The sequence below is a fragment of the Vulpes vulpes genome, chromosome X (genome assembly GCF_048418805.1).
Source record: "Vulpes vulpes isolate BD-2025 chromosome X, VulVul3, whole genome shotgun sequence".
NCBI classification, from domain to species: domain Eukaryota; kingdom Metazoa; phylum Chordata; class Mammalia; order Carnivora; family Canidae; genus Vulpes; species Vulpes vulpes.
In genome coordinates this window covers 33,106,310-33,129,208 of record NC_132796.1, presented here as the reverse complement: position 1 = coordinate 33,129,208, position 22,899 = coordinate 33,106,310, and the positions used below count along the sequence as shown (strand labels likewise).

General features: G+C 39.6%; 2 protein-coding genes across 3 annotated transcripts in view; one reads left to right on the top strand and one right to left on the bottom strand.

The window, feature by feature from the left end:
* The window catches only part of RPGR (retinitis pigmentosa GTPase regulator), a 295,685-nt gene that overhangs the window by 171,226 nt on the left and 101,560 nt on the right, over nt 1–22,899 (top strand). The gene's annotated exons all lie outside the window — the stretch shown is intronic.
* The window catches only part of OTC (ornithine transcarbamylase), a 75,204-nt gene that overhangs the window by 40,371 nt on the left and 11,934 nt on the right, over nt 1–22,899 (bottom strand). Inside the window, exons 2-4 of the mRNA XM_026012179.2 lie at nt 22,522–22,660; nt 20,992–21,073; nt 4,621–4,708 (exon numbers count right to left, since the gene is read on the bottom strand). Of these exons, the coding sequence (XP_025867964.1) occupies nt 4,621–4,708; nt 20,992–21,073; nt 22,522–22,660 (309 nt within the window). The remainder of the gene's footprint in view (nt 1–4,620; nt 4,709–20,991; nt 21,074–22,521; nt 22,661–22,899) is intronic.

Genomic DNA, 22,899 nt, shown 5'->3' with positions numbered 1-22,899 from the left:
CTTGCAAATTTTAAACATTGCTTTCTATCCTTCTGTTCCTGAATACATGAAACTTGGTCTTGCCTTAAGCTTTTGTGCCAGCAGTTCCTTCTGTCTGCAATGCTTTCCCCACAGGTTTGCATACCTGCTTCTGTCTTTTCAGTCAGTTCCCAAATGTCATCTCCTCAGAGAGGCCCTTCCTGACCACCCTATCTACAGTAACCCCCACCCCACCCACACATCACCCTGCTTTTGCTTCATCATAGCACTTACGCCAACCTGCTATTCTCATCATGCTTTATTTATTGGTTTAGTGCAAGCCTCCTCCCACTAAAATATAATTTCCACCCAAACAGAGATTTTGTTTGATTTGATCATTTTATTCTCAGTGCTAAAACAATTCCTGGAAGAAAAACTAGGCATTCAATAAATATTTTTGAATAAATGAATAATTAAATCATTTGCTTAATAATTAACACTTTGGAAATTGCACTTAACAGCTTTTAGGAGACTAGCCCAGTTTTGCCTTTTTTTCTTTTTGTTTCCACATTCACTGTATTCCCCCCTTAGGTTCTTCTTTCACCAATGGGCACTTTTTTTTTATTCCACCAGGCCCCCAAAGTAGCCGGACAGGCAGATGGAGAAGCAATGCCATCAATCAGTGTCAGGTGTGCACTATTCTCCTGATTTGAAAAGGCCAGCACTGTCATTTAAACATCATCCAATCTCTTTGCATCTTACAAAGTTTAACTTCCAGGAAAAGCAAGGAGGCAATTGCTATGGATTGTATGGTGCATATTGGCAGGGTAGATGTCATTAAGATTCACTTCTTCGCTTCTCTCATTCAATTGCTTCTGTGAAAGGCAGTGGATTTCTCTTGTCTTCTTCAATTTAGATTTATTGAATTTCTGAATCTCAGCCATATCTGGTTTGTCAGATATTCTGGCAGATTAAGCAGCAATGGGGTACACAAAAGAAAGTCTGCTTCTGCAGTAGCTAGTATGCCCACCTTTCTGACATCCCCATTTACCATTTTAGCCTCTTCTGTTATTGCACTATCCTTATTCTCCTTGGACTCTAAGTATTTCCTTCTGCCCCTCCCTCACTGCACCTCAAGGTTCAGCCTTCTCCAATTCTCCCACAAGGAAATTCAGGAGCTCATTTTCTACCACTGAGCTTACAGTTCTATTTATCCAGCTCTCAACTTCACCCAAGGTCTATCTCCAGTGGCTGGTGGACATTTGTTTTGGAGCTTCAACCTCCAATATGTCTAATACCTAATCTAGCACCTTCTCTCCAAAGAAGAAACTCCTTTCACTTTTCTGCTTCTGCTAACATATCCATATATTTTAAGAATAACAAATCTGAAATTATTTTGCATCCACTATCACTGTACCCTTCACAATCAGTTATCATGACACCATTTAAATATTTTATTAGCTGTCCCTTCTTTAGCATTCCCTTCACTCACACACTAGCATAGATTGACAGCACAACACCCCAGGATTACTACACAGCCTTCTCATTCAGGATTTCACAAAGCCACCCAGGAAACAGAACCATTTGAGGAACTTGTTAAAGTATAATTTCCTCAAAACTATCTGAGCTCTCACTGCTGAATTAGAATTTCTGATTGTGAGGCCCAGAATTCTGCATTTTTCTGCATTGGGATACACTTCTTGTAAGGACCACCACTTGATATCTAATACATTCACATGCACTGGAGAGTATAAATTGGACTGTAAGGATCAGAACACCCTCATTTTATAGAAAAGGAAACTAAGATCCAGGGAAGTTTGCACCTATGAATCACAGTCTCAAGCCTTTTGATTTTCAAGCCATGCCTAACTGATAGCCTTTTCAAGGCCTGCGTGGGGCATCTAGGTGGCTCAGTTGGTTGAGCTTTTGATTCTTGTCTTTTCCACTTAGGTCATGACTTCAGAGTTTTGAGATCAAGCCCTGTGTCAGGCTCAGTGCTCAGTGAGGAGTCTCGGGATCTGCTTGAGATCCTCTCCCTCTGCCCCTCCCTCTTTACCCCCCTCAAATAAATAAATAAGTCTTAAAAATTTTTTAAAAAGAGAAAGGTCTGCATGTAAGGTTTGGCCTTTGGGTGTGATCTGGGAACTTTGATTTGGGGAAGGTTCCAGGACTGATGAGAGTTGCTCACTATGACTACTTCTTTTTTTAATTTTACAAACAGTATGGTTTAAAGTAAATATCCGCTTTCCTTCTGAGAGTCTGGATTTGGGTACGTGTCAAACAGAGGATGCTATGTGACCAGCCCTCAATAAAAACCCTGAGTACTGAGTCTCTAAGGAGCTTCCCTGGTTGGCAACATTTCACACGTGTTATCATAACTCATTACTAAGGGAATTAAACATGTCCTGAGTGTCTCCACTGGGAAAGGACTCTTGGAATTTTACACCTGGTTTCCCTTGGATTTTGCTACATGTGCCTTTTCCCTTCATCGATTGTGCTTGGTATACTTTCACTGTAGTAAATCATAGCTGTGAGTATTATGACTATATGCTGAGTCCATGAATCCTCCTAGTGAATCATCAAACATGGCAGTGCAAGCTGATGTTTTCCATAATGTATTTCACTGCCCCTCTTGTGGGCTATATATAAAAGGTAGTGCGGGTAATCAAAACAGCATGGCCTTTTAAAAAAATGATCTAAATGCCGACTTAGCTGCTAAGCTCCATTACTTTTCTGAGTCATGGTTTTGTCATCTATAAAACTGGTCAATAATATGTAATTTTTAAGGTTTTTACAAAGATTTAGAGATAATAGTACAAGAAATCCACCCTTTAGGGAGGAGCTATTATTTTTATTCAATGTTTTGGATAAGATGGAATGATCAGAATGAATTCTGTGGATCCACTTTATGTATCCATATATCCATGTAGCAATGGAACTAATTATATAGAGCAAAAGATTCCAATTATGTTGGAACTTGTGAGCAGATTGTTTTTCTCAGAATCTATGTAGAGCTCCTTTAATAAGGACTTGCAGTGGGAATTGTGTGGAGAGCAAGCACAGCAAAGAACATGTTTATTTTCATTCTTAGCTTTCAACCCATGCTTCCTTATTTGTCTCTTACTTTTGGGGTCCTGATTTCTGGGTCCTGACCTCTTTCTGGATGCCAATCTGTACCTCTTAACTCTTTATTGGATACTCAGCTATTCCTCTAACTTTATCCTTTTCCAACCACTACTTTACACATGATTTATTCACCATCGTTCACTTGGTTCTATATGGAAGATCCCCTCTGAAACTTCTCGCCTGGATGTACCCCTGGCTTCCTCCCTTAACCAGCTTTAATATTTGCTTTTGAATAAAGTTTTGTTCACTTTTGTGGAAGCAGAATTATTAGGCAAATGTAATCCCAGTCAGTGGCAGCATAGTTGGAAGAAAAACTCATTTATGTTTATTTATTCTTTTAGTTCCGTGCTTCCAGAACATGAACACAACACTTCCAAATACTAACATTGTCCCATCTGAAATAATGTCACTAAAAGGCTTAAAGATGATTTATTTCAAAACTCTTTAGCAATTCAAATGGGGTAGATTCTTTAGTATATACTAGGGCAGCTGCCATAAATAGTGTCATAAGGAGTTATTTATGGCATATCATTTTCAGAAAAAAGTCATTAGTCTTTGATATCAAGGGTGAAATATTTAAACAAAGACATTTGCTTTGTATTTCCCAACCAAACATGATATAATGGTGACTGCATTGCTTGGGGAATTAGGGAGCCTATGTTTCAGTCTTTATGATATAATGGTTAAGAGGCTTTTCCTACCTTGACTTTTATCTGAGTAGGGGTGAGATACTAGTACTTGCTAACAGACTATGAGTGGAAGTGATTATGTCACTTCTCTGCTAAGGTGAGTTTGAAGCAAGTATCCCATCTCCATATTCTCTTCCCATAGCTTCTGGCTGGATGTTAACTAACACCCAGGACAGTCTTGGAGGCTACACACTGAGAATGCTAGAGTCATCCTCATCCAGAATCCCTGAAGGGCCACATAAATAATTAAGCCTTCCCTCTTACCCATTAGGAATATCCACACTATGTTAGCCACTGGCATTTTGAGATTTTATGTTATAGTAGCTAGTACATTCCTAATTAAGTTGTTTCACCTCTTTATGCCAATCTATTTGGATTGTTATAGGATTGTTATAGGATTAAATGGCTTAGAACAATGCCTAACATACAATAAACGCTCAATAATATTATTACCTTAATATCATTATTAATATTATAAAGATTATTAACTACTCAATATTATTAATATTATACTTAATATTATTACCTACTCTGTTGCTAACTAGTTATGAGTCATTGAACATGTCGGTTTCCATGGACATCTGTTTCTTCAACTGTCAAATATGAATTACACCTGATGCATTCTAAGTTTCCCTAAGTTCGACATTTTGTAATCGGAAACCTCTTCAAATTGCTAAGATGATGTGGGGAGAAGCATTCAGAACATCAGGTAAAGAGAGAAAGGAGGAAACAGAGAACAGTATAAAGGATGCTGAGAGGACAAAAACCTTATTTAAAGAGAAGCATATTTTCTTTTTGAAATTCATCAATTCTGAGATAAACTTTGAAGAGAAAAAGATTTACAAACCGGGCTGTGTCCATGAGACTTTCATTCACTCCCAAATGAATATCTTGTGTGGTAAGAAAACAAGGGTGTCCTCCCAGAAGAGCAAAACCTACAAGCAAAGAAAAAGGAAAAAATAGCATTTTGAAAAAAAAGAACTGAAGTAGAAAACAAAATTATGAGGAATTGGCACCATCTCAATGGAAAAATCAATGTTATTGAAGCTCTCTAATGTCTCTGGTAGGGAATTCCCAGGCAAAGCAAAATGAGAAACTGAGACAGGTAGATGAAATTTTCTGTAAAAGCACTCAACTATCCTTCAGATGTGTGCCCATTTCTCTACTCTACTGTTCAGAACCTGGCAATAATGGGGCACTGTTCACTTTTGGAGGCCATGCCTGGTTTTGGTTCTTTAAAATATATAATGATTTTCATCCCCAAAAATGGAAAAATAAACTGTAATATAGGATATCATGGATTACAATGGAACACTACTCAGTAATAAAAAGGAAGGAACTACTAATACATACAACATGGATGAATCCCACAAACATTATTGCTAGATGAAAGAAGCTAGATACAAAAGAGTAGATAATGTATAATTCCATTTATATGAAGTTGTGTAACAGGAAAAAGTACCATAGAGTGGCAGAAAATAAAAGAGCAGTTGCTTCTGGAGAGGGCGATTGGCTGGGAAGGAGGAGCATTGGTGAACTTTCTAGGGTAATGGGAATGTTTTATTTATTTATATATATTTTTAAAGATTTTATTTATTTATTCATGAAAGAGGCAGAGACATAGGCAGAGGGAGAAGCAAGCTTCCTGCAGGGAGCCTAATGCAGGACTTGATCCCAGGACCCCAGGATCATGTCCTGAGCCAAAGGCAGATGCTCAACCACTGAGCCACCCAGGCGCCCCAATGAGAATGTTTTATACCTTGACAGAGTTTGTAGGTCAAAAAAAAAAGAAAAAGTAAGTAGTTCTTTCTGAAATGGAATGAAACAACTATATTCTACTTATCTTATATTACTCAAGAGTGTTCTCTTAAATATGTCCAGACCAAATGGATTTTACCTAGAGGGTACTGTGTTCTGACTCTAGCAAGGACTATTCATGGAGCACTACCATGGGCGGGCCCTTTATAAACATTCTTCCATTGAAACCTTTATTCTAACAAAAGCACAGTAGTATTACTATAAGAACTGTATAGACAAACATTCTGAGAGTCAAGAGTTTAAACCTTGTTCAAGATTGTTTTTAAGAGATGTGGGGCAAGATGGAGGAGGAGTAGGGTCCCCAAGTCACCCGTCCCCCTCAACTTACCTAGATAACTTTCAAATCCTGAACACCTACGAATTCAACCTGAGATTTAAAGGGAGAATAGCGAGAACGCTACAGAGAGAAGGATTTTCTCTTCTAACAAGGTAGGAAGGCAGAAAAAAATTAAAAGTATACAGTGGGGGAGGGCCCCCACAAGGAGCCGGACTAAGGGGGCAGCGAGAGTCTCTGGGAGGTGAAAGCCTAGCCCCGGAGAAGCGGGAACTTTAACAATCGGCCCAGATTCTTCCCGGAGGGAAAAGTGCTCGCAGGGAACTCGGGCAGGATCCCAGGAGGAGCAGTGGAGCCTCCAGGTTCCCTGGGTCACCAACAGGAGGTGCGCCCGGGGGAGAGCACCCCACACACCCAGGCCGAGCTTGGTAAAGGGCTGGAGCACATGCCTGGTGGGGCCTCGGGGATAAGCCGGTGGGTCAGGCGGCAGCTCCAGGTGGAGGGGGCTGCGCCTGCTGCCTTGGGGATCCAGGGGCTGGGAGCGCGATTCCAGCAGCGCAGGCCCCGGATCCCAGGGCGCCGGGGGACACAGCCCAGGATCCTGCATTCCACCCAGGACAGGTGGAGGCGGTGAGGGCCCAGGACAGCGAGGACGCTCCTGCTGCCGGGCGCCCCCCAGCTGTGCAGATCAGCACCCCCCCCCCCCCGCCCCGGGAGCATCCAGGCCAGTGTGGACTGGGAGCTGCGGTAGTTACTGCGGGAGCTGACTCCAGGGCTGGGGAGCTGGCCGCCACCAGTGGTGCTGTTCCTCCTGGTGTCACCTCCTGCCTAGGACGGGGCGGGCCGCCAGGGAAAGAGGCCTCACAGGGTCAACGGCTCCCACTGAGCCCAGCACCTGGTGGGGGGCGGGACAGCTCCCCCAGGTGCACACACCTGAGAGCACAGCAGGCTCCTCCCCCCAGAAGACCAGCTGGAAGAACAGGGGAAGAGCAAGTTCTTGACCAAGCAGTGCTGGAAAGTTCCACGGGCAGTGGAAGGATTTACAGTATATAGAACCAGAGGGTACCCCTCCTTCCCCCACCCCCCTTTTCCAGTACAACTCATTTTTGTATGACAAAAAATTTCCAATATTTTTTCTCTTTCTCCACCTTAACTACAATATTTTACCAGCTCTTCATTTTTAAGTTTCTTCCTTTTTGACTTTCATATTTCTACAACTACATGTCTTAGATATTTTTTCCACTTCTAGATTCCCTTCAACATACTCAATTTAATTTTGGGAGATATACAAGATAGGATTCTTTGTTTTGTGGTTTTTGGTTTTTCTGCCTCATTTTGTTCCACAATGGTGGAAGTTAATACCTTCTAAAACGTGACCAGCATGCACCCAGAACCAACTGGAATACTGTACTGGTTCATTCTGTGAGATTATATACTCTCTTCATTCCCATTCTGCCCCCCCTCTTTTTTTTAAATATTTTGTTTATTTATTCATGAAAGGAACAGAGAGAGAGAGAGAGAGAGGCAGAGACACAGGCAGAGGGAGAAGCAGGCTCCATGCAGGAAGCCTGATGTGGGACTCAATCCCGTGTCTCCAGAATCAGGCCCTGGGCTGAAGGAGGCACTAAACCACTGGGCCACCCAGGCTGCCTTGCCCCCCTCTTTTAACTTGTATATGTTTTGGTGGTCAGTGGTGGGGCTTTCTATGAGTATTGCTGGTTTATATAAATTTGGGATTGAGCATCTTCTAATATACAGAAGAAAATACACTCAGAACCAAGAGGATCATCCTCTAGGACACTACATTCTCTTTCCACTGCCACTTCTCTACCACCACCATCCCCCTGTCCCTCTTCCCCCCTTTTTTTCCTTTTATCCTCTTTATTATTTCCCTTTAATTCGTTTTCTTTTTTCTTCTTTGGGGTTTTTGGCTGTTTGTTTACTACTTTGTTTTCAAACATGTTTTTTTCATTTTAATGGTACTTTTATTTTGTTCTGATCTTTTTCATTTTCTGGTCTCTGACCTTGCCAGAATCATCTAGGGTAGAATCTGCTTAGGTTGTAGTTGATATTTTTGGTTCAGCCTGCTCATACAGCCACTCTTCACCGAACAAAATGACTAGAAGGAAGAATTCACCACAAAAGAAAGAATCAGAAACAGTACTCTCTGCCACAGAGTTACAGAATATGGATTTCAATTTGATGTCAGAAAGCCAATTCAGAAGCACAATTATAAAGCTACTGGTGGCTCTGGAAAAAAGCATAAAGGACTCTAGAGACTTTGTTATGGCAGAATTGAGATCTAATCAGGCTGAAATTAAATGAGATGCAATCCAAACTGGAGGTCCTAACTGCTAGGGTTAATGAGGTAGAAGAAAGAGTGGGTGACATAGAAGACAAGTTCATGGTAAGGAAGGAAGCTGAGGAAAAAAGAGGAAAAACAATTAAAAGATCATGAGGAAAGGCTAAGGGAAATAAAAGTTACCCTCAGAAGGAAGAATCTACATATAATTGGGGTTTGAGAAGATGCCGAGAAGGAGAGAGGGCCAGAAAGTATATTTGAACAAATCATAGCTGAGAACTTTCCTAATTTGGGGAGGGAAACAGGCATTCAGATCCAGGAGATAGAGAGAGCCCACACATACAAAAAAAAAAAAAACAATAAAAATAAAAACCGTTCAACACCGCGACATTTAATGTGAAACTTCCAAATTCCAAAGATAAAGAGAAAATCCTTAAAGCAGCAAGAGACAAAAGATTCTTAAGTTATATGGGGAGAAATATCATATTAACAACAGACCTCTCCACAGAGACCTGGCAGGCCAGAAAGGTCTGACATGATATATTCAGTGTCCTAAATGAGAAGAACATGCAGCCTAGAATACTATATCCAGCAAGGATCTCATTCAGAATAGAAGGAGAGAGTAAAGAGCTTCATGATAGGCAGAAACTGAAAGAATATGTGACCACCAAATCAGCTCGCCAGAAATATTAAGGAGGAGTCTGTAAAAGAAAGAGGAAGCACAAAGAAATAATCGACAGAAACAGGGACTGAATAGGTATTATGATGACACTAAATTCATATCTTTCAAAAGTTACTCTGAATGTGAATGGGCTAAACGATCCCATCAAAAGACACAGGTTATCAGACTGGATAAAAAAGCAAGACCATCTATTTGCTGTATACAAGGACTCATTTTAGATGTAAGGACACCTCTAGCCTGAAAATGAAAGGGTGGAGAACTATTTACCATTGAAATGGTCCTCAAAAGGAAGCAGGAGTAGCCATCCTCATATCAGATAAAGTTTATCCCAAAGACTGTAGTAAGAGATGAAGAGGGACACTATATCATACTTAAAGGGTCTATCCAACAAGAAGACCTAATGATCATGAATATCTATGCCCCTAATGTGGGAGTTGCCAAGTATATCAATCAATTAATAACCAAAGCAAAGAGATATGTAGTTAATAATACACTAATAGTAGGAGACTTCAACATGAAACTTTCTGAAAATGACAGATTTTCTAAGCAGAACATCACCAAAGAAACAAGGGCCTTAAATGATACACTGGACCAGATGGAGTTCACAGAAATTTACAGAACTTTACATCTAAATGCAACTGAATACACATTCTTCTCAAGTGTACATGGAACTTTCTCCAGAACCACATACTGGATCACAAATCAGGTCTCAACCAATACCAAAAGATTGGGATTGTCCCCTGCATATTTTCAGACCACAATGCTATGAAACTAGAACTCACTCACAAGAAGAAATTTGGAAGAAACTCAAACACATGGAGGTTAAAGAGCATCCTACTAAAAGATGAATGGGTCAACCAGGAAATTAGAGAAGAATTAAAAAGATTCATGGAAACTAATGAAAATGAAGATACAATCACTCAAAATCTTTGGGATACAGCAAAAGCAGTCCTTAGAGGAAAATACATCACAATACAAGCATCCCTCAAAAAATTGGAAAAAATTTCAAATACACAAGCTAACCTTGCACCTAAAGGAACTGGAGGAAAAACAGCAAATAAAACGTACTCCAAGCAGAAAAAGAGAAATAATAAAGATTCGAGCAGAACTCAATGAAATAGAGACCACAAGAACTGTAGAACAGATCAACAAAACCAGGAGTTGGTTCTTTGAAAGAATTAATAAGAAAGATGAACCACTAGCCAGAATTATTAAAAAGAAAAGAGAAAAGATTCAAATTAATAAAATCATAAATGAAAAAGGAGAGATCACAACCAATACTAAGGAAATACAAACGATTTTAAAAACGTATTATGAGCAGCTATATGCCAACAAATTAGGCAATCTAGAAGAAATGGATGCATTTCTGAAAACCCACAAACTACCAAAACTGGAACAGGAAAAAAAAGAAAACCTAATCAGGACAATAACCAGGGAGGAAATTGAAGCAGTTGTCAAAAACCTCCCAAGACACAAAAGTCCAGGACCAGATGGCTTTTCAGGGGAATTCTATCAAATGTTTAAGGAAGAAATAATATCTATTCTACTTAAGCTGTCCTGATAGATAGAAAGGGATGGAATACTTCCAAATTGGTTTTATGAGGCCAGCATCACCTTGATCCCAGAACCAAAGATCCCACCAAAAAGGAGCATTATAGACCAATATCCCTGATGAACACGGATGCAAAAATTCTCAACAAGATACTAGCCATAGGATCCAACAGTACATTAAGAAGATTATTCACCATGACAAAGTGGAATTTATCCCCGGGATGCAAGGCTGGTTCAACACTCGTAAAACAATCAACATAATAGATCACATCAACAAGAGAAAAAACAAGAACCATATGATCCTCTCAATAGATGCAGAGAAAGCATTTGACAAAATACAGCATCCATTCCTGATCAAAACCCCTGAGAATATGGGGATACAGGGAACATTCATCAATATCTTAAAAGCTATCTATGAAAAGCCCACAGTGAGTATCATTCTCAGTGGGGGAAAACTGAGAGCCTTTCCCCTAAGATCAGGAACACGACAGGGATGTCCACTCTCACCACTGCTATTCAACATAGTACTAAAAGTCCTAGTCTCAGCAATCAGGCAACAAAAAGAAATAAAAGGCATTCAAATTGGCAAAGAAGAAGTCAAACTCTCCGTCTTCGCAGATAACATGATGCTGTACATAGAAAACCCAAAAGACTCTACCCCATGATTGCTAGAACTCATACAGCAGTTCAGTAATGTGGCAGGATACAAAATCAATGCCCAGAAATCAGTGGCATTTCTCTTTACTGAGAATGAAGAAAGAGATATTAAGGAGTCAATCCCATTTACAATTGCACCCAAAGGCATAAGATACCTAGGAATAAACCTAACCAAAGAGGTAAAGGATCTATACTCTAAAAGCTACAGAACGCTTCTGAAAGAAATTGGGAAAGACACAAAGAGATGGAAAAATATTCCATGCTCATGGATTGGACGAATTAATATTGTGAAAATGTCAATGCTACCCAGGGCAATATGTTCAATGCAATCCCTATCAAAATACCATGGACTTTCTTCAGAGAGTTGGAACAAATCACCTTAAGATTTGTGTGGAATCAGAAAAGACCCTGAATAGCCAGGGGAATATTAAAAAAGAAAACCAGAGCCAGAGGCATCACAATGTCAGATTTCAAATTATGCTACAAAGCTGGTATCATCAAGACAGTGTGGTACTGGCACAAAAACAGACACATAGATCAATGGAACAGAATAGAGAACCGAAAAATGGGCCCTCAACTCTATGGTCAACTAATATTCAATAAAGCAGGAAAAACTATCCACTGGAAAAAGGACACAGTCTCTTCAATAAATGGTGCTGGGAAAAGTGGACAGCCACGTGCAGAAGAATGACACTGGACCATTCTCTTACACCATACACGAAGATAAACTCAAAATGGATGAAAGATCTAAATGTGAGACAAGAATCCATCAAAATCCTAGAGAACACAGGCAACACCCTTTCTGAATTTGGCCACAGCAACTTCTTTCAAGATACATCAATGAAGGCAAGGGAAACAAAAGCAAAAATGAACAATTGGAGGAATTAATCAATATAAAAAGCTTCTGCACAGCAAAAGAAACAGTCAAAAAAACTAAAAGACAACCTACAGAATGGGAGAAGATATTTGCAAATGACCTATCAGATAAAGGGCTAGTGTCCAAGATCTATAGAGAACTTATTAAACTCAACACCAAAGAAACAAACAATCCAATCACGAAATGGGCAAAAGACATGAACAGAAATCTCACAGAGGAAGACATAGACATGGCCAACAAGCACATGAGAACATGTTCCGTGTCGCTTGCCATCAGGGAAATACAAATCAAAACCACAATGAGATACCACCTCACACCAGTGAGAATGGTGAAAATTAACAAGACAGGAAACCACACGTGTTGGAGAGGATGTGGAGAAAGGGGAACCCTCTTGCACTGTTGGTGGGAATGTGAACTGGTACAGCCACTCTGGAAAACTGTGTGGAGGTTCCTCAAAGAGTTAAAAATAGAACTGCCCTGCGACCCAGCAATTGCACTGCTGGGGATTTACCCCAGAGATGCAGATGCAGTGAAAAGCCAAGTCACCTGCACCCCGATGTTTATAGCAGCAATGTCCACGATAGCCAAACTGTGGAAGGAGCCTCAGTGTCCATCGAAAGATGAATGGATAAAGAAGATGTGGTTTATGTACAATGGAATATTCCTCAGCCATCAGAAAGGACGAATACCCACCATTTGCTTCAACATGGATGGAACTGGAGGGTATTATGCTGAGTGAAATAAGTCAATTGGAGGAGGACAAACATTATATGGTCTCATTCATTTGGGGAATATAAAAAATAGTGAAAGGGAATAAAGGGGAAAGGAAAGAAAATGAGTGGGAAATATCAGAGAGGGAGACAGAACATGAGAGACTCCTAACTCTGGGAAACGAACAAGGGGTAGTGGAAAGGGAGGTGGGCAGGGGGATGGGGTGACTGGGTGGTGGGCACTGAAGGGGGCACTGGATGGGATGAGCACTGGGTGTTATACTATATGTTGGCAAGTCGAGCTCCAAAAAATATATGTACAAAAAAAAGAGATTGTTTTTAAGAACTCATAGCATTAGGGCTTGCCATAGACTAGCCAGCCCCTGAGCCAACTTACACTGGAATTTGCAAAGATAGGACAATGGAGTGGATCTGGACTCATTCTTCTTCATCTTAAAAATCAGGCAATTTGCCTAGAGCCCTGAAATCCCTTGCAGTTGTGATGTGTTACATCCCAGGTAGAATCAAAGAACTTGAAACACACTAACGATCCTACTTGCAATGGGCCCTATAATAGAGTCTGACTCCATTTATGATGCTTAAATGCTACCAATTTTCAAGCCAACCATCACTCTCCCTTCTTCTTCTTCTGCCCTATATCTGGGCAAGCTGTTAAGAAAATCCACATGCTCCCTCTTTTGGCACTAGCAGTGGGTTCAAACTAAACAAGACCTGGCCTGTGCATGGGAATCTTCTCCCCAGCCCCTCTCTAGCCACAATAAAAGCCCAGGCTAGTATCATTTCTCCACTGTCTAATGCTACTTGAGACCAGTATGGGAGACAGTCCTATCCTACACAGGAAGCCACATTATGTGAGTAACAAACCTTTCCATACTCTCTTGGTGCATGTGTGGCATCCTCAATGTCACCAATCAAACCAAATTTTGGTAGAAGGCACATTTTGTCTCTGTGGAGTGATCACAGTAGGCCCTGGCATCACAGTGTAATTCTGAAATTTATTCATTCATTCTAAAATTATGAGCCTGGTTATATTCTAGGCATTGAGAAAAGCATTATAAGCACAGGATACAAGTGCCTGCTTACACAGTCCTTACATTCCAATGGGGAGAGACCAATAATAAACTGAATGAGTAAATTTAAAATATGTTGGATGTTGGATGTTGATAAGTTCCATAAGAAAAATAGAAGAGGGAGAGGAGATAAGAAATGTAAGGAATATGAGCTGTATTTTTAATGTGGTCATGGAAGTCACACTGAAACAAATCAGACAGTGGAAAGAGCATGTCTTGAGATCCTTAGGAAGGTCATGACTGGTGGGTTCAAGGCACAAAAAGAAGATTGGCATGGAAGGTGCAGAGTTTGTCAGGGGGAAAGTAGTAGGAGGTGAGGCTACAGAAGGAAGGTAGGGAGGAAGCAACAAATTTGACTTTTCTCTGAATAAGACAGAAAGCCATTGGAGGATGAGAGCAGAAGAGTCACATGATGGACTTATATTTGAACATAACATCTGTAGTGGGGCAAGGGTGGAAGCAGAGGCCAGTCACTAGACCCAGTTGCAAAACTCGGGGTGAGCGTTGATAGCTTGGACCAGGGTGGTGGCAACTGAAATGAGAAAGTGATTGGCTAAGAAGAGATATGGTGTCCACCGAAAGATGAATGGATAAAGAAGATGTGGTTTATGTATACAATGGAATATTCCTCAGCCATTAGAAACGACAAATACCCACCATTTGATTCGAAGTGGATAGAACTGGAGGGTATTATGCTGAGTGAAGTAAGTCAATCGGAGAAGGACAAACAGTGTATGTTCTCATTCATTTGGGGAATATAAATAATAGTGAAAGGGAATATAAGGGAAGGGAGGGAAAAATGTGTGGGAAATACCAGAAAGGGAGACAGAACATAAAGACTCCTAACTCTGGGAAACGAACTAGGGGTGGTGGAAGGGGAGGAGGGTGGGGGTGGGGGTGAATGGGTGACGGGCACTGAGGGGGGCACTTGACGGGATGAGCACTGGGTGTTATTCTGCATGTTGGTAAATTGAACACCAATAAAAAATAAATTTATTATAACAAAAAGAAAAAAAAGAAGAGATATATATTATATATATCAAGAGATATATTTTGAGAGTAGAGCCAGCATTCAGCTGATGACCTTGCTTCATCCCTCACCGAAAGGATGGTAGCAGATGGAGAACTTCCACATTCCACCACTCCATTTCCCTAGCTGCCAGCATCTATACCCATATATTCTGCTTTTCTTCCTATTAAGCATAGTTGAACTTTTCATGCCCTATGTATGTACTAGAAGCCATACCTTCTTGCATACTCAAGAATATTGGTCTAGCAGTTCTTTCCTATCTCCCGTACATATATTCATCATGAATATACTATTCTCATTTTTTTTCACTCATTAATAAAAAACAAATGCAGATTTTTCTCTTGTCCCTATTTCCCCTGCTAAGTATCCCTTCAACTCTTTGCTCCCTTTGCAGGAAAACTTTGTTTTTTCTTTCTGTCTTCGGTTCCTCTTTTCTCATTTCCCTCAAACATATCCCCATAAGGCTTTGTGCCAACCCCTCCCCAGCAACACTGCACCAAAACTTCTCTCACCAAAGTTATCAATGATACATCTAGTAACCATTTCAGTTCTTAGTTTTCTTAAATTAGCAGCATTTAACAAAGTTGTTCACCACCTTCATGATAAACTTTCTTCACACACTGTCCAGGACACCACACCTTCTTGCCTTCACATCTACCTTAGTAGTTGCTCCTTCTCAATCTCTATTGCTGGTTCCCTCTTTTCCTTGGCCTCTTAATGTTGGTGTCCCTCAAGGCCGGTCCTTCGTCCTCTTGTCTCCATCTATACTCATTCCCTTTCTAATCATATCCAGTTTCATGGCCTGAAATACCATCTATATGCTGATGACTCCCAAATATCTCTAGGTCAAATCTCAATTCCATACTCCAAAGTAATAGCTAATTGTCTTTTCAATATCTTTGCTCATGTGTCTGACAGACATCTTAAATTCAATACTTCCAAAGAAACTGAACTCCTGATTTTCCTCTCTATTCTCCACCTGGTCCATCCTGCTCACAGCTGCTCAGGCAAACACCATGAAGTCATCTTTAATGTCTCTTCTCTACCCAATGCATCAGAAATCTTGTGAGCTATCCCTTCAAAACATATCCAGAATCTGTCCCTTTTACCTCTTCTACTGCTACCACTCTGGCCCTTGCCTCCATGTATTATAGCTACCTACTGATGGATTTCACTGCTTCTATCTTGTCTTCACCCCCAACCCCTGCAGTTTATTTTCAACAGAGCAGTCCAAGAGAGCCTTTTAAAATGCAAGTTAGATCATGTCAACCCTCCAAAGAGTCTTCATTTCACTCAGAGTAAAAGCCAATTCCAAATAATGGAGAACATGTTTTGCCCTCACTTCCAGGAACATTCTTCTCTTTATTTCCAACATACTCTATCATCCACTTACTTAGTATGTCTATTGCTTATTGTCTGTGTACCCACTAGAACATAAGCTCCATGAAGGCAGGAATTTTCCTCTGTTTTGTTCACTGATTTAGCACTCTCAAGAACCTAGAATAAATACTGGTATATAGTAAGGGCTCAACAAATATTTATTAAATGAATGTAGGAGGGATTTTGACTCTGGGGAGGGGACCCATTCTTTTCACTTGCAAATATCTCCTAATATTGTTAACAGAAGGAATAAAATTTTCTATTACGTGTAAAGCGAGCTAATGGAATTTAGTGATAATTATAATCACTAATCACTCTTGAGTATTTAATCTGTTTCTAAACAGGGTACATAACCTATACAAATGTGAAAACTGCACATTCATCAATAAAGTATTTATTGCGCGCCTACTATGTGGCTAGCACAGAGATGAATGGCACTGAGAGTTGGAAGCTATGGAGGAAGGTTTAAACAGTTTACTGGCAGGTCTACTCCAAGTCATGCTCTTATTTTTACCAGAAGTCATTTTGCTGTAACAGTGCAGGATTAGGTTGCTGCCTTGTCACTTTTCTCTTTGTACTATAAAGAAGATTCATATCAAACCTGGACTTATGAGGTAGGGGTAGGAAGAGGGGTTACAGATAATGTTAAGAAGTAGGAGTCTAAGCCTTCAGCAGTTCTCAAAGGAGATAAGATGGGGGGGACATTGCCTCTGAGAAGGAATTACCTCTGCAGTTGTGGTCACTGGTCAGAAAGGAGCCTCAGACCCCAATTTAAAAGCACAGGTCAAATATTTGCCAGCTTATCAGACCTGGCTGGTGATAAGTGCTTCAGTGGGGGTGGGGGGGGGGCTGTCACAGGTTCAGAAAAGCTTCCAGGAGCCACCATTGCTGAGGAGAGGAGGGCAGAGGCAGAGGGCTCTCCTCTCTCTTTCACCCTTCATCCAGAGAACTCTGCTGTTAATTGTCATTTGTTTATGCATTCACTTTGGGTATATTTGAACAAAGGGTTTCTTCTATTAATATCTTAATTTCTGCCTGGGAAAATAAGAGTACATCTGATATTGCTCTTTTCCTCACAGATCCCTGCAAGCTTTGGAAGGAGGCATATAAATAGAATTCAGGCACTGGAAATATGAGGGCTCTGAGGGCTCTTGCTGGTAGAACTAAGGCAGTCATGAGCCTCTCTGTGCTTCACTTTCATACCTGAAGAATAGTATCATGATTTTTATATTGTCACCTTTGTAAAGATGATACAACTGAAATAGCTGGAAAGCACCAGCTTCTATGTCACCTTGAAAGTGAAATACCACAGTTAAATAATGAAAAGAACCATCTCTTAAGATGCCTTGTGCATTTTTTTTCTATCAGCTACTGCACTTACCGAGATTAATAAATGTATCCGGCTATCTGCTCAATTAATTTGCAATAAAAGAATATAATCATCAGTAGACACACGAGAGAATTGCACAGTTTGCCTGGCAGGCATACACAAAGAGTGGAGGAGGAATAAATGATCTACAACTATACACAGCAACGCCGGTACATCTCACAAGCATAATGCTGAGCAAAAGAAACCACACACAAAAGAGCATATGCTGAATGATCCCATCATGGGCAAAACTAATCCGTGATGTTGGAAACCAGGATAATGGTTACCCTTGGGTAGGGGGAGTAGCAACTAGAAGGAGATACAAGGGAGGGCTTCTGAAATGCCCTTAATGTCCTGTTTCTCTATCCAGGTATTAGTTACAAGGATGTATGTACTGTAAGAATTCATTGAACTCTGTATTTTTAATGATTTGTGCACTTTTCTGTAGGCATGTTACACTTTAATAAAAATATTACATGAGCAATTAATATGGCTTAAAGTTGAGTGGCAATTTTATTCTGTCCTCTGAGATAAGTAGAAATACAGTTATATCTCTGCAACTCAGGCTTGGGATGGAATCCTCAAGGACTTTCCTGTGAGGAGGCTGGCACAAATCTGAAGCAATAATAGACAGTTTTAATTACATTCTATTTTCATTCTAAATACCAAGGTAACAGGTTTTGATGGAAAATTGTGCCAAAGGACAACTAATAAGATACATATGTTCATTATAGAAATGCTCTGCTATGGTTTTGGTTGAGGTTTACTGTTTCTGTAAGCATTTAAAGCAACTACTTACTCTGACAGATTCTCCTCCTGTTGAGTTTGGCAGGATGCCACATACAATTAGACTCATGGATATTTATTGAAGATAATGATGAATACTCTGTGAACCATAACTTTATATGGTCAGATGTTGCTTTTCTCATGTATTTGTCGTTACAGTTTGCAATTCTGTGCGGGTTTCAGAACACTTCTACATAGAAAACCATCATCTAACAAAATGCTTAATGCCATCTGTAGAAACAATTTTACTGGAATAAAACACGATTATTACATCTCTAAATTAAATTAGATACTTAAAAAATACATTTAATAATAGCTTCCAGTCCTAGGTCTGCCATTTATTAGCAATGTGACTGTGGGCCATTTGCTGAACTTAGTTCAGCCTGTTTTCCTCAATGGTCTTATCCTCATAGAATTGTCATAAGGATTAAGTGAGATAATCCCTGTAATTAATATAGAGCACTTGTCACAGGGCCTGCACCCAAAGGCTTATTAAGTCTTCACTTTTGGTTTTATTAATAGCTTAACTACCACATTATATGTGAATGGTAAAACTGATCACTTATTTGAGGATATTTGACACCAAAAATAGCATAGCATCTGAATAAAGAAGTTGTAGAAAACAACTAAGAAAAATTAATTTAAAAAAAACTTAAAATTGAGAAATGCCTGTGTATTAATCCATTCTTTTGATGACTTCAAAAAAGAATACCTCTTTTAAGTACTGATGATAAAATAAAATTCTGCTCAACTCCTAGAAGGCCAATGCTGAAAAGGAGCAGAATTTGAGAATTACTGACTGGTTTAAGCAATATTCACTTTTCCTTTACTGTATGTCAGATGTCAACATGATTTCTTAAAGGAGCCATCTTTAAAGAGCAGAATGTTCTCATCTGTTTTCTTCCTGGAACTTAAAGGTTAGGTGACACCTTATATGGTTTCCCTCACCCTCCTTTCTTCTCTCCAGGGGCAAGGGGAGTATATTAGTAAGAAAAGTGACTTCGATATCTGAATCCTGGTGCTATTTGTATTACCAAGTCATTTAATCCCTCTGAATTTTATTTTGCTATATATTTGATGAACCTCATTACTGATTATTACAAGGCAAGAATTGCATGAAGTAGTTGTTTGCTTCTAAATCCTAGGAAACTTTTATGGGGCACCTGGTTGGCTCAGTTGGTTAGGCGTCTGACTCTTGATTTCAGTTCAGGTCATGATCTCAGGGTTTTGAGATCAAGTCCCACATCAAGCTCCATGCTGGGTGTGGGGCCTGCTTAAGATTCTCTCTCTCTCTCTCTCTCTCTCTCTCTCTCTCTCTCCCCCCTCCCTCTCTATCTTTCCCTCCCTCTCTAAAATAAATAAACAAAGCCTTGAAAGCTCTGATGCTTGTATATAGGATGAAATATTTGATGAATCAACCAATATGGTTTTGTTTCTGGTACCTTCTCCTTGATCCTATCCATTTGTCCATTTGGGTAGTTATGTTATTGATTCAAAGGAGGTCTAACAAAGCAGAAATGCAGAGCAAAAGAAAACAGGTGATGTATGGTTTATGAGTTTCAAAATGGACTTTTTGAAACATAACAGAGATAATAGTTTGAGAAGAAATTTTGAGTCTCAATAGCTTACAATTCCAGGCACAAACAGTAGATTCGAAAGAAATCTTGGAATAGTCAGAACCAGTTTTTTCTTCCTGCTTTATCACCTACCCTCTAATACTAGGAACTGAGAGGGGGAAAAGAAGAGCAAGAGAGAGGCAGCAACAGAAATAGAAATTGACAAATATTTGACACTGTACCCTGCTGTCTGTCCCCCAGGCCAAGTACCAAAGGGTGGGAAGCATGATGGAATTTTCAGATGAGTTTGGGAAACCCCAGAGCTGATAACACCTGTGTCTTGCTTTTAACACAGAGCTCTAGGAGGCAACACATTTTACAAAACTCCCTGGCACCCAGTCTGAGGAAGGAATGATAGAGAAAGCCTTGCAGTATCTCTGTAGCCAGTATGACATGGAGAGCTGCCAAGAGGTTGAGAGTCAAACCGAGAAATATTTTAAGTCTTGTGATCCAAGTGAAGCAAACTCCAGTGAATGGGAGACAGCCAAGGTCCAATGGGGATAAAGAAGTCCCAGAAGACTCCAACGTGAATGTTTGATGATGATGTCCTGATTACCAATGCCCAGATCCCCATAGCCCTAGGTGTCTTATTCACATACTCTCCAGGGCTTAGCCATGACTGTGGGGAAAGAGAGAGGAGAGCCTAAATTGACAAAGTAAACCCTGAAATGACTGAGGATTGCATAACATTGCAGAGATTCGGTTTCCACCATCCAGCAAAATTGGTACAAGCAAGAAAAAAGTCTTTGCATATTAGGAAAATAGACATTTCTTGCCCACATGTGTTTGAGGGCTGAGAATTTGTGTTCACTCACATTTTGAACTGTACGTAAAAAACTCCTTGGGACTTCTAATCAATTCTTCATGGAATTCCTATAGATGACGTTAATCTTTCTGCTTACAGCTTCTTTGAGAATTGGAAAGAGCATTCAGAGCCTTGCACTGCTACACGTGGTGACAATGTTTTCCCTTTGTGGTTGCTAACAAGACAGATTCCCCCACTGGGTGACTCCTTCCAGATCTTCATCCTTTGGCCCCCTTTTCAGCACAAGTGCAAGTTTCTCTGTGGACTCACCTGTTTCTGTGGACAGTCTTGTTCGAGTACTTCTTTTTTCAAAAATCATGCCTAAGGACTTCCCTTGTAATAAAGGCAAATACTGAAAATTAAGGACAAGAATACAATTAAAATGAACAAATATATTTTGTATCCAGTATCAAAGATTATGTTTCAAAAGTTATTCTTTACATTATCAGAAAATGTAGAATAAATATTCACTGCTTCCAAAGAAGCATTCAAAATGTTACTTAAAAAGTGAATTTAAAATGGTTTTTTTTTTCATGTTCTAATCAAATGGAGGAAAGGAACAGGAACTCCTACAGCTTAATGGCATGTAATTAGAAAATATTAGTTGCTCTGGGTTCAACCTGAGCACTTGTTCCAAAGTATGTTAATGTTTCCTACTGGAACCATCTTTTTGCCTAAATCCGTGAAATCCATATCAATGTTCAATGAACTTGAAGATGATTGTTTCAGAGCTGTTTTCTCAGCTAGAAACAATGCTACTGTCTCACAACATGAGGCATTAAGACTGCTAAAGATGAAACCCCAGCTACAATTTTATCATGCATCCCTGTGGGAGTGCAAAGGCTTTGTTTCTGGAAGTCATTTGGAAACAATCTGGAGAGTTTGGGTGTGGGGTGGGGCTTTTCCTCCTTCCTCTTCTTGTAGATAGACTTCCTGATAGGATGAGTTCTGGAACAAGTACATTCCTGCCAGCTAACCTTCCTTATACGCAAAATATGAAGAAAAGGCCTGGGATCTTGGGGGACGTTTTCTCTTTATTTCAGGTCTTATATGGGAATGTCAACTCATAGCATTTGGAGTCACTCTTGTTTTCAGAACTTGGAGAGCTAGTGAACTAGATAAGAAAACCAAGGTCATGTAAAACTTCCTCAACCTGAAACCAACTCTTTAAAGTGCTTTTGAACAAGCTTGGAACACAAAAATGTTTTCACAATTAAGCCGTCTAAATGAAGCTGCTGCATTAATTAAGCGTGTTTCAAACATCAATTGCTCAAAATGCAGAATAATGCTTATAGCTAAGCACTATATCCCATCTCTTCTCCTACTTGGTTACCACTTGTTTCTTTGCTAATCTAAATTATTTTTAGCACTGTAAAATCATTGTGAATTTTGGGACATTATCCTAAGGATCATATATCTGATAGTCATCCACAATTGAATTTGTTGCCAGGAAAAAAATATCATCCTTATTTTTAACTTGATAGATAACACACAGAGAAAAGAATGAAGGTATAAAAATAAAATCTGTCAAGAGAAATGATTCCTTAGGTTCTGATCCAATTAATAATGAATTTCAACATTCCACATGAAAGAAGTACAATGATTTGTCATTGAACAACTGATTTTTATGCTTTTTTATGTTTGTACACTCAGTGATAATCAATTACCTTGATTGTGTGGTTTCATTACTTAGCTACAGTTTAGGACTTTTAATATATTTTATTTTCCCTCTTTCTTTGGAAAGGCTGTCTTTAAAAGGTTGGTTGATAGAATCAGAAAATAAGATGAAATGCTACATACCTCTCCTTTCTCTTTTATCCTAAATTTTAGATCTGCTGATAGCCATAACATATACTTAATTTCTTCTCCTGTAAAGTTCTTTAGAGTAAGGAGGTCACGACCCTTCAGCTGTACTTTATTTTGTAGTGGTTGTCCACATCTACAAAAAAAGAAAAATGAAAAAAAAAAGAAATAATATATTTAAGAAAAAAACCCATGCTATGGTGATTCATAGTTTTAAAACATAGCAAATCACACGGAGCCTCATGTGTCTCTGCAAAGTGCTAATCCATTAAAATTGATATGGCTTTGGTTTACATTTTAGGTATCCAATATTTTGGATGTTGATAGAAAAGAACCATTTGAGGAAATAGTTGAATTCTTATTTGCTGGGAATAG